General features: G+C 43.1%; 1 protein-coding gene across 1 annotated transcript in view; it reads left to right on the forward strand.

Annotated features, from left to right (window-relative positions):
- The first annotated feature begins 1,553 nt into the window (after positions 1-1,553).
- Positions 1,554-12,607, forward strand: part of gramd1ba (GRAM domain containing 1Ba) — a 64,708-nt gene continuing 53,654 nt past the window's right edge. Inside the window, exon 1 of the mRNA XM_081701904.1 lies at positions 1,554-1,729. Within this exon, the coding sequence (XP_081558030.1) occupies positions 1,575-1,729 (155 nt within the window). The 5' untranslated portion in view covers positions 1,554-1,574. The remainder of the gene's footprint in view (positions 1,730-12,607) is intronic.

Here is a 12,607-nt window from a genome sequence, read left to right on the forward strand (position 1 = left end):
CTTAGAAATAAAAAGTACATTCTTTAATGTCGTTGAAACTCTTAAAAAAAAAAAAGTCTTGGTACCGTTTTAAAAGTATCGGTTTAGCACCGGTATGGGAAAAATCCAAACTTTACTCATCCCTATAGACGATTCTTTGTCCCGCACTCATTGTTCGACTGTGATTTACTACTGAACATGAGGCCGCCACTGTAAAATGTTTTACACTCATGCCCTCTTGTGGACAAATGCCTCAATTTACGTAAAAACTATTGAAACATAAATTTTGATGGGTAGAATACGAATGCTTTTTACAGAGAGCTCAAAGGAGTTAATCTCATCCCTGAGTATGATACTTATGACAGTTTTGTTACATATAATTTGTAAAAATTGCAGTATAATGCCCAACGTTTCAGAAAGGGTTTACCTTGTTTTTTTCTAGCCTACATCTTTAACATTGCTCCTTGGAATCTTCACAAATATATCACTCTCTCCATGCGTACGTATATAAATATACACATGTGCAAGGTGAGGCCAAAAAAGCATAAGTACAATATATAATACAACGCACAGTAGCACAATGGCAACATTCCAGTTGCAGTAACAGCATGCTATTGCTACATGCTTTCTCCTACCACACAGCTCGTCGCTGCTGGTGTATATCAGTACACAGATGTGAGTGGCTTGCAGGAGTGTGTGCACAACAGAGCCTGAAGTTGTGAGGGTCTGATGCAGGCCTGGTTCATCTGAAGGATGGCCCTGGAGAAGCAGATATGGAAACAAATATCCCTGCAGTACCTACTGGATGGCCAGAGAGGAAACAGCTGATGGCAGGGTTGTGTACAGTGTGTACTGATGTGGGTGGTTTTGCATGTTATTATGATGTGTTATGAATGCCCATGAAAAACAACAAAAACAAGTTGTAATGCTATAGTAATTAGAACAAAACAACACCCTATACTTATTCATTACAAATTAATTACAAAGAATAACTCTGGACCCCAGAGTGTAAAACAGAAAACTGGTTTGAACATTGTTGGTAAGATTGATGAAGTCAGTCTTACTACTAAAACTACAAGAGATGGCTTATTATTTACTGCAGCTGGTGGTATTAATGAAATGGTATTAACGTACTAATTTCATATTAACTCAGCAAGAAGAACCAGGTTCCCGATGAATCACTACAGGATAGACTACGCAGTCATAAAGTGCTAAAGTGCAGTACAAGTACATACTTGCTGGATTCATTCAAGAATCACTCTGGCCAGTTTTGGCCGGGACATCACGTTTTAACTTAATTCGCGCACTTCGTGTAATTACGCATATCGGCTCCATTAGGTAAATGAATCGAGTCACTGAAATGACATTTAGGCTGAGATGAAAAGACGCGTTGACCACTGAAAGCGTATTTTTAAGTGCCTTGAACCAGAACTCATGCTGACACGAGGCCATGTCCCCCGCAGACCACACAATATCGTTCCTAATGCAATCGCCCAGTTTCCGCAAGTATAACGTCATCTGGCCAAGCCCGAGACAAACTTTGTACTGCGGGTTTGCCAGGGGGCTTCCTAAACCTCCGCGCACATTCGAAGAATATGGCTTGCACAACAAATGGGCAAATTATACCACAGGTGAATATCGAAGAAGCGGAGGACGACAATTCACCAGAATGCGTTTCTTCGAGCGCATCGCGGCAGACATCGCCGCGGAGTAAGATCTTCTCGCCGTTCACTTCAAGGAGGTGTCTTAGGTAGGAGATCTTTCAGTCCTGCAAGAAAACCTTTCTGTCCCGCGAGAAAAATCTGCCGACGCGGAAAGTGATTTCATATTACGAATGGTCAGTGGCTAAAACCCAGTCAAATAAATAGCTGAGTACGCTGAGTAATCAATACATAGATCTAGATAAATCTTTAAGAAACAAGCGAACACAGCCCATCGATTTCCATAGCGCCACGCGTCTAATTTAAATACCACAGCCTTTGTACTCATTTACAGTAATGATTTATGCCGTGAAAGGTACAGTGAGTCACGTTGTCTGGCAGTTACACTGTATGCCCGCTGTTTTCAAAGTGTTGTTACTTTGGACTTAAAGAGGCAATCAGTCGTTTGTACCACTTTAAAATAGAAAAAAAAAACATGCATTAATGCACAACTCACATGAGATGAAGAATTAGATTGCTTTAGATTGTTTTATAGTGCCCAAATGAACCATCTTATACTGAGCAGGTCCCCCACATGTAGGCAGCCATGTTTCAAATGGATTTAGTACGGACTCTCTGATACAGCCAGGCCATTAGGTGTCAGAATAATGGCTGGTTTATTGTGAGAAGAAGAGTCGATGGAAAAAAAAAAAAATACTTATTGCTCCTTTAAAGTGTGTATGGGCAACAGTTGTAGTAACGTTAATCATAAAGGTACTTTTAATTGAATTTGTCACTCATTGCAAATTGAATACAAACGTGGCTTTACTGCGAATAGGGGTAGACTAGTATCATTAGTGCAGAACTATTTGAAAGTTTTAAACTGAAAATCTGCATTTTCTGAAAAGGCATTTGAGAATTTGAGAAAATTGAGAATCGTTTATAAGCTGATTGTACATGGATCATTTTGAATATGCATCTGCTGTATCTGTACTCTATCTAGCCAGATAACATACAAATAAATTAAAATGCAGACAATTAATTCAGGACCATCAGTCATCCCTTTTTTAAGATCGCACAAATAGACTACAGCCTAGCCTAAACGGAAACACAAGGTATTTAGAAAGAATGTAGAAATTTAGTGCTTTATTAAATAAATAAGAACATATAAACATATACATATACTCATGTACAAAACAACACACACACACACACACACACACCCAGGAAGGTGAGTTTTTTTTTACAGCAGATGTTGCTATACATCTTTATCTACATACAACAGAGATGAGTATGGAGTGGAAAACCCTCACACCAAACAGCCATCTGGCTAATACCTGTCTGTGAGTCTCCAAAACAAATCCTGTGCTGCTTCCAAGTTCACCTCTCAGCCTCCACATCAATGACCATCGTGTCAGACATTCTGTCCTGGATTATTGTGGTTCTCGGACTGTTCTTAATACATTTCATTGCTGATAAACTGCTTTGCTACAGGAGGGAACAGGTAGAGTTATGACCAGCGACTAGAGAGCAATTATCTCAGGGTAGGCTGTCAGTATGTCCTTCTCAACCAGATAAATGAAAATGCCCATGAACTGTGTTGGGAGAGTTATCCTCCTTTGTATTCCATGGCTCAGCTTGTATTCTGTCTCAACTTGTGCTGCTTTGGTATCTCCTCTGTAATGACTGCAGTGGGATTTCAGGTGTGACACATTGTCAGCTGAAGGTTTTGACAAACCAAGAGTGTAGGTCAACAGAAGTAGATATTCTGCATTAAATCTGTCTTCAAGATCCAAGATGCACTGTACTGCAAGACCCAAGGTTGCAAAATAAAAGTTCACATTTGTCTCATATTTCTCTGCAAAATCAGTTTGGTTCTCCCACCTAGTGTCTAGCCTTTTTGACACTTTTCTGACCATCTTTGGCTGAAATGCCACATGTATTGTTGAGCCTGTCCTTTCACTCTCATTCCACACATCTTCAAATTATTCTTTCGATCGCATCACCACCAGCTCAGCTCTGCAGTCATAAAGCAATGTGGCAGCTGTGCAAATGTCCATCTCCTCACACTGCACATACTTGAATCGAGCACCAGTGGCTGATGCAACATCAGATGTGAATGAAACTCAAACTCGGTGGCTTTGCTCAGTGCCAAAGCCATGCCAGCTGTATCTGTATCAAAATGATCCTTTGTCTGTGTCTCCCTTTGTTTTTAACACAGGGAAGAAACTCATCAAAAATCACCTTACGGTTGTCAATTCAGGCTGACCACTTTGTGTCACTGAGGGCTATTATGGTTATGGGCTTGCTGATGTCTGTTCCTAGCTGTCTCTGCATATCTTCAAAGAGGCATTTATAAAGAGCTGTTATACAACACCAAAAAAAGCTACAGGTGTATTCTTACACCAGATTGAACAACTCCAAGGAGGTTCAAATGATGTGTAAAACAATGTGCAAAGTATGCCTACTGACTTCTGTGTGTTATGATAGCCTGGACCCCCTTCTGACTGCTGTGTGTTATGATAGCCTGGACTCTCTACTGACTGCTGTGTGTTATGATAGCCTGGACCCCCTTCTGACTGCTGTGTGTTATGATAGCCTGGACTCTCTACTGACTGCTGTGTGTTATGATAGCCTGGACTCCCTACTGACTGCTGTGTGTTATGATAGCCTGGACCCCCTTCTGACTGCTGTGTGTTATGATAGCCTGGACCCCCTTCTGACTGCTGTGTGTTATGATAGCCTGGACTCTCTACTGACTGCTGTGTGTTATGATAGTCTGGACTCTCTACTGACTGCTGTGTGTTATGATAGCCTGGACCCCCTTCTGACTGCTGTGTGTTATGATAGCCTGGACCCCCTTCTGACTGCTGTGTGTTATGATAGCCTGGACTCTCTACTGACTGCTGTGTGTTATGATAGCCTGGACTCTCTACTGACTGCTGTGTGTTATGATAGCCTGGACTCTCTACTGACTGCTGTGTGTTATGATAGTCTGGACTCTCTACTGACTGCTGTGTGTTATGATAGCCTGGACTCTCTACTGACTGCTGTGTGTTATGATAGCCTGGACTCCCTTGTACATGCTTGACTGGCAGCACAGCTGTCATAGCCTTGTCCTCTGACATGTTTTACATCATGGCCGTATTTGCTCAGGGTTTCTAGGAGATAGCTGGCTAGAAATATTATATACCTATAGAAATATTGTCACAGTAAAGATGCTATTCCTAATTTGAGATTTATTATTGTGGGGACAAGATCCATCCTTTTCAACTTTTTCAACATGTTTAGGAAATTACATTAAAATCAGCTGCATATCACAATGAAAAACGAATAAAAAAAATCAAACTTCCAAAAGTTTGTGGGTCCTATGCCACATCACGTTCTATGGGTGCGACACCCCTGGCTGAAGTTTCAAACCCATTCTACAGAAATGGAGCAGCGGGAAGTTGTTGGCTGGAGGCGAGTGTGCATGCGCACATGTATCTGTATCTGTGTATGTGGGGGCGGTAGTGGGAAATTGATTAAATGTATCACTAATCCTATAGAGAATGTGAATCTTGAAAGTCATTTTATGCCACAGTGAACAGAGATCCCCTTTAACTATGCTCCTGTCTTTCTTAAGTGCAGCTGCTAACACTGTGTTCCCCCTGCCAGCTGTGTGGCTGCTGCTTTGTGAGTCATGGGCTCTGCTCAGCCTGCCTGCAAAGGCTCTGGCCGTGACAGAAATCTTTTCAAATGGCAGAAATATACAGATGTTCCTGAAGCCGAGAAGTGCCTTGGAAGTCGGCAGAGATTCCTTCTGTAAAATATTCTGTATGATGATTCTGTTGACAGCTTGTTTGACTGTGTGTGTATGTGTGTGTCTTTCTCTGTGGCTGTGTGACTTAACATGTGGCGGTTTAGTTGTTCCATTGCATGTTCTGGTTAGCTACTGGTTCCTGCACTAAGATTACTTAGCAGTCCTTTAGTCTGCTGATCCTTTAAGCCTTTATATGAGGTATATCAGCTGACTGCTCTGGACAGCTGAAGATCAGCTGGAGGAGCTCACTCTCCTAGCTGACCCTTATTGCGCTATTGGTGTGGGCAAGAGAAACTCGACTCGAGTCTAACCCACCTTTAAGACATACACCCCCCCCTATGGAGCACCTTTCTTTACATTGCCTGTGGAAAACCTCACAAGATCTGAAAGGCAGCTTCACTAAGAGAATAAAATGCTACTTGGCTGCCAAAAAGCCTTTAGCTTTGCTTAGCTTATCTGCTTCCTCCAACCTTGATAATGAGATTGCAGGAATTGCAAGGACGTCAGCCCTCAGCTGTAGTACCTCAGTGGTATCTGAGCTGTTGGCTTACGTTTTCTCCAAAGATTTTACCTTGAAAATAAAATACTGCTTGGCCACTGGTCACAGAATGCAGTGTTCTTCTTACGGCGCAAGGTGACCTGCCTGTGTGCCTTTTCCTATATATTAGAAATATTTTAGTGATTTAATTGGACAAAGTGTGATTATGCACTGTCATTGATTCATAGGTTTTAGCTTTGGGCAGTAATCACTGGTGTGATGCATACTTTTTCTTCTTTTCTAACACACACACACACACACACACACACACACACACACACACACACACACACACACACAAACACAAATATATGCACATTGTAAAGCAAACATGCAGGGCAAAAGTAAATGGTAATCATTATTTCCCCCTGGTACCACATAGCAAATTCCCGCACTGCAGTGCCATTATCCTCTCTTATTGACTGTTTGTCTTTTCTCTGTGACCTCTAAAGGAAGCTCAATATGGAGTGGCCAAAATTAGATTCACCCTGTGTGCTTCCAGGATGAAGAGTGAACCACTAGACTGTGGTGTCATATGTTGCAGTCTCTGCATTTTTGCTCCACAGTAAAGTTATTCCGCCACAAGTATAAATCTGGCCAGATCAGGTGATTGTGTAAGAACTTTTCTCCAAATTCTGTCCAATTTTCTCATTGTTGATGAGTTGATGAGTTTTGTGCTGAAAATGAAGCCTTGAATGTTGCTCCTCACTGTCATCATCTAAGTGTCATCTCCAGTACAAAGGAGACAGGGCCAATCAAAAAGCACTGCCCTTTTCTCCATCCCAGATGTGTTTATGGTCATTTAATTATTTCAGTTGATCTGATCAGAGTTCCTCTTTCACAGCACCGTCTTGCAATGCCAGTCTTTTACTGTCTTTATCTGAGGCAGATGCTCTGATTGGATGCCCATGCCGCACTGGGCTGGTTTTCACTATGCCAGACACCATCGGAGTTCCATGACCAGCAGGGACTGAGAGCAAAGGTAACATGGACAATGAGAATGATAAAAATAATTCTAATGATGCATGGCTACTGTGAAACATATGCACTGGTTGGTAATTATACATAAAGGAGAGCATAAAACAAAACACTTCAACAGCAGTTAAATGGAATGTTCTCCAAAGGGTTTTCACTACAGGGGAAGGTGAATGAGATGTGTCTAGCCTAATGAATCTTTGTGGGTAAAAATCTCTTTAATAACCCGAACGAAGGCCATAAGAAGAAGAACCAGATCAGATCAGCCAAGCCTGCATTTCACAAAAAAAAGCACACCTACACTGCTGCGGTCTGTCCAGAAGAAGATGAGGTAATCGAAAGAGGTCATCATTGTGCCTCCCAGACACATTTGCACATCTGCTCCACACCACACTGACAAACCTGAACAAAGGGAGGGGTAATTATGTTAAAATGCTGTTTGTGGACTACAGTTAAGCATTTAACACCATCATCCCCTCCCTACTCACTACTAAGTTGGAGGATCTAGGACTGCATACATCCCTTTGTGACTGGATCTCCAACTTCCTAACAGACATACCACAATCAGTACGGGTGGGCATCTGTGTCTCATCCACCCTCACCCTCAGCACTGGAGCTCCTCAGGGTTGTGTCCTAAGCCCCCTGCTCTACTCACTGTACACCTACGACTGCACAGCCACTTCCGGCTCCACCATCATTGTCAAGTTTGCTGATGATACCGTCGTCATAGGCCTGATCTCGGACAACAATGAGAGGGCCTACCTGGAGGAGATTAAACACCTGGAAAACTGGTGCCAGGAAAATAATCTCCTCCTAAACGTCAGCAAGACAAAGGAGCTGATCGTGGATTGCAGCAAGAAGCAGGAGCGGCACTACCAACCTGTGAGGATCAGTGGAACCACGGTGGAGAGAGTAGATAGTTTCAGGTATCTTGGTGTTCACATCTCGCAGGACCTGTCCTGGTCCCGCCACACCAACTCCCTGGCAAAGAAAGCTCGTCAGCGTCTTTACCACCTCAGACGCCTAAGAGACTTCAGACTGCCCTCCAAGGTATTGCGGAACCTCTACACCTGCACTATCAAGAGCATCCTCACGGGGAACATCACAGTCTGTTTGGGAACAGCACCAAGCAGGACAGACAAGCACTCCAAAGGGTGGTGCGTTCAGCAGAGCGCAACCCTTATACGGAACTTCCTGACCTGCAGAGCGTCTATTACAAGCGGTGCCAGACCAAGGCCAGGAGGACTGTGAAGGACCCCACCCATCCCAACAACAGGCTCTTCTCTCTGTTGAGGTCAGGAAAGCGCATTTGCTCCCTGATGACCAAGACAGAGAGACTGAAGAGGAGCTTCTTCCCACAGGCCATTCGGGCCCTGAATCAGGGAAACTGATAAACTGTGGGGACCACTACCACAGCCATGTAACTGTAAATATTCAATTATAAGCTGGAACTGTACATTGTGTACATACACTTATACATATCCATATATACATTGTACATTGTGTATATAAACATACTATACATACATTGTACATACATTGTTAATATATTTTGTATATATATATATAGATATATATTTCCCTATACACCCGTTTTTTCTCCTCAGTTTGGACAGAGCACTCTCAAACCATTTCACTGCGAGTTATACTGTGTATGACTATATATGTGACAAATAAACCAAACTTGAAACTTGAAACTTGACATACTTGAAACTCCTTCAGAGTGGGAAAGTCAGCACCTTGGACAGCACCCTTCCGAACATCTGGTGGACACAGTGATAAGTGTGTCTGATTTTGCTGTGATGGTTGGAACGTGTAGTCAAGCTGTATTCTCCACAAGGCTGCACTGCAGCCTATAAAGCTGACAAGTTTCAGCTGGGAACACAATATTAAATACAGGACCATTTTCATACGTGATGAGAAGAGAAAATTGCCACAGCCAAAAATGGAGATTTTGACTCATGTTTACCTTCTCCATTGCTATTTAGGGTGGGTCCATCTGATTTTTGTTTCATATTAAATCCCTGAGCCACATTTTTCTGCCACTTGGGGGCAGACATGATACACACATAGACTTCACACTCAAACACGGCTCTTTTGGGCTTCAGTGGTGTAGACCAGTGCTGAGAATTCTGTGTGTCACGTCACAGTGTTCATGACTCCACCATAAGAAAGAAACTGGGCAAAAATGGCCTGCATGGCAGAGTTCCAAGACAAAAACCACTACTGAGCAAAAAGAACATAAAGGCTCATCTCAGTTTTGCCAGAAAACAGCTTGATGATCCCCAAGACTTTTGGGAAAATACTCAGTGGACTTACGAGACAAAAGTTTAACTTTTTGGAAGGTGTATGTTCCATTACATCTGGAACACAGTAAAAGTAACACAGTATTTCAGAAAAGGAACATCATAACAACAATAAAATATGGTGGTGGTCGTGTGATGGTCTGGGGCTGTTTTGCTGCTTCAGGACCTGGAAGACTTGCTGTCGTAAATGGAACCATGAATTCTGCTGTCTACCAAAAAAATCCTGAAGGAGAATGTCTGGCCATCTGTTCGTGACCTCAAGCTGAAGCGCACTTGGTTTCTGCAGCAGGACAATGGTTCAAAACACACCAGCAAGTCCACCTCTGAATGGCTTAAGAAAAACAAAATTAAGACTTTGGAGTGGCCTAGTCAAAGTCCTGACCTGAATCCGATTGAGATTGTGTGGCATGACCTTAAAAAGGCAGTTCATGCTCAAAAGCCCTCCAGTATAGCCGAATTACAACAGTTCTGCACAGATGAATGGGCCAAAATTCCTCCACAGCACTGTAAAAGACTCATTGCCAGTTATCGCAAACGCTTGATTGCAGTTGTTGCTGCTAAGGGTGGCCCAACCAGTTTTTAGGTTTAGGGGGCAATCACTTTTTCACACAGGGCCATGTAGGTTTGGATTTTCTTTTTTCCTTAATAATAAAAACCTTCATTTAAAAACTGCATTTTGTGTTTACTTGTTATGTTTAATATTTAAATTTGTTTGAGGATCTGAAACATTTAAGTGTGACAAACATGCAAAAAATAAGATATCAGGAAAGGGGCAAACACTTTTTCACACCACGGTATATTGAAGTCCTTGTGTGTTAGTCATTCTCTGTCGGTGTTTAACCATGTGCATACTCCTCTTCAGATGCCCTGTGTTCTATTGCCTGTCATGTTTTGTCTTGTTCTGACTTAATTTTGTTGTTCGTGTTTTGGTTTCTGTTCTTTTACATCTCAAATTAAACGTCTGTCTGACTGCTCATTTCTGCATCCTGCCTCACCTCCCAACGTCACAGAAACCCCGACCACAGAGGGAGCCAAATTAAAAGCAAAAAAAGTGACATAGCCACACCAACCCAACCCGTGTGGAGGAACCCTTCATCCTGGTGGGCACACTTCCTGCCAGTGCAGAGAGGTAGAGCTTCCCTGGGAAATTTGGGGGGGGGGCACTAGTGGTCCAGTGTTGGACTCTGCGGCATCCTACCTGCCTTCCCTGGACTACAGATGGCTACGAGGACTATGACTCAAGTCAGACGTGGAGTCTGACAACTCTGTCGATCCTTCAATGGAGGTTAAGGAGGTTAAGGAGGCCCTCCATGAGGATTTTACTTCCAGGTCGAAAATGGGGTCGGAGGACTTTGATAATGACAAGCCCCTGGCACTCCACCCGGAGCACGCCGCTGTAAAGCCCATGAGCTTCCTCGTGTTTTCAAGGAGGCTTTGTTGCCAGTGCACAAGTCATTAAGGGACTCTCCCTTACCTAGAGCACAAGACCCCAGATTGTATCTGACATGTGCGTGTCCATTTTTGGGGATATTTTTATGTGTGCATGCATGACAGGTTGTGAATAGGAACAGGTGCGGCATCCTATTCTTTGTTTTCCAGAGTTCCTTTATTACCAGACTGACTCAGAGACTGCAGCTGAAGAATGTACCTTAGAAAAGATGATACCAACAACAGAATTATGAATTAAAAAGACATGGGGAGGCGGGGATTATTATTATGGCTGGCTGATTTACTGTGATTTCTACTGTAAATTGCTCGTTTACAATTTTCTGAGACATGGTCCTAGTTTGGTGTGTCTCCGGCAGACACAGGGTTGTGTAACACTCCCACGCTCTGGACCAGTACCATGGTAATCCAGTGGAACAGCCCTGCCGAGCTGTCTCAGCAGATGATCATGAGAAACAGTTATTATCTGGGTGACGCTGTGTGTAACTGTGCTCGGTGTCCCTCACCAGGCACCAGTAGTGGATGCTGGCCCTCCTGTTTTTTCTCCTCACCCTGTATTAACAGAATTAAAAATCCCAGTTTTTATTAGCTATGTTAATTCTATGATCACTTGTCTAGGTACATCATCTGAATCTGGAAACCTTTGATCAGTAACATTTATTACTACATATGTACAACATATATACATTGTCAGGCTTATCAAAAAGTCATATTGGACAATGTGTTTGTTGCCTATAATGATTGCAAATATTTTGTGTATTTGCTGCTACTCTGAAATATCTGTAATCCTCACCAGCTGTCTTTGTTGTCACCTTCACTTGTAGTTTTTCACCACCTTCCCACATTTAGAATTGCAGATGCTTCCGAGCTGAAGCCAGGAGGTTAGTGGTGCTGTCATGTTTGACGTTAACTTCCATTTACCTCCCATTGCCCTCCCCAAAGGCCATCCGCCATCTTCATGCTTCCGCTCGGAGCAAAATTCTACTTCCACGGCCCCTTGCAACAGGGGCAGATTCTGGTACCGTGGCCCCTTGATGGGTGCTTAATGTGATTCTGCCATATTCTTCTCACATGTGTCCTCACTGACCTTAGTCTGGACACAATGCAGGATCAGAGCAACGCTAGATGTGCTCTATTTCAGCTCAGTTCGCTCCTTAGCAAACAGCGGTTACAGGTAGTGTTTTTTAACACATGCTCACCATGAAGTATTCTGTGTATATGTGACTAATGATATGTGAACTCTGTACAACCTGTGATCACTGGTGAGGTGTGCGATATGTAATGTGCCACCCAAACACATCACCTTGGAGACAAGTGACAGTGTTTGTGTCTCTCAGCTGAAGCAGAGGGACGAGGACTCACATATCTCTGCTGCTCCCGCTGCTGTTTCGATGAGGTGTTTCTCGTTCCTGAATAGTACGTGATCCTTTAATTACCTGCCAGACTCTGGCACAGGCAGCAACGGAAAGATTGCCTGTTTGGAGTGCAATTCCACCCACTGCTTTGCCACTCTCGTACATCCCTTCACTGCTACAGGAATCGGAGGGAGGTGGGGGTGGCAGCACTCTCTCACAGCAATATGCTAATAGGCCCTGGAGCGCCGCTTAGATGGGCTAAGGTCACCACGCTGACTTTTCATGTGATGACGACAGGCAAATCTGCATGAAAGCAACAGTTCATTAGGCAGAGGAAATTAGGCGAGTCCTCTGCAAACATATAAGTGTGGCCATCTGATGGCTTGGAAAAAGCAGCTGATGAAAGTGAGTAGCTGTTTTGAAATGCTAATAACCTTTGGCATTAATCCATCATAAGAGCAACCTCTGAAAATCTATTTACCTAAACCTGGAGAATGCATGGAGCTTTTTATTTTAATTATAAGTAGGCATAGCGGAAAAGCTCTAATTAAGAAGCAGGTGTGATT

This window comes from Electrophorus electricus, chromosome 19 (genome assembly GCF_041902795.1).
Source record: "Electrophorus electricus isolate QZ-2024a chromosome 19, ASM4190279v1, whole genome shotgun sequence".
NCBI lineage: Eukaryota > Metazoa > Chordata > Actinopteri > Gymnotiformes > Gymnotidae > Electrophorus > Electrophorus electricus.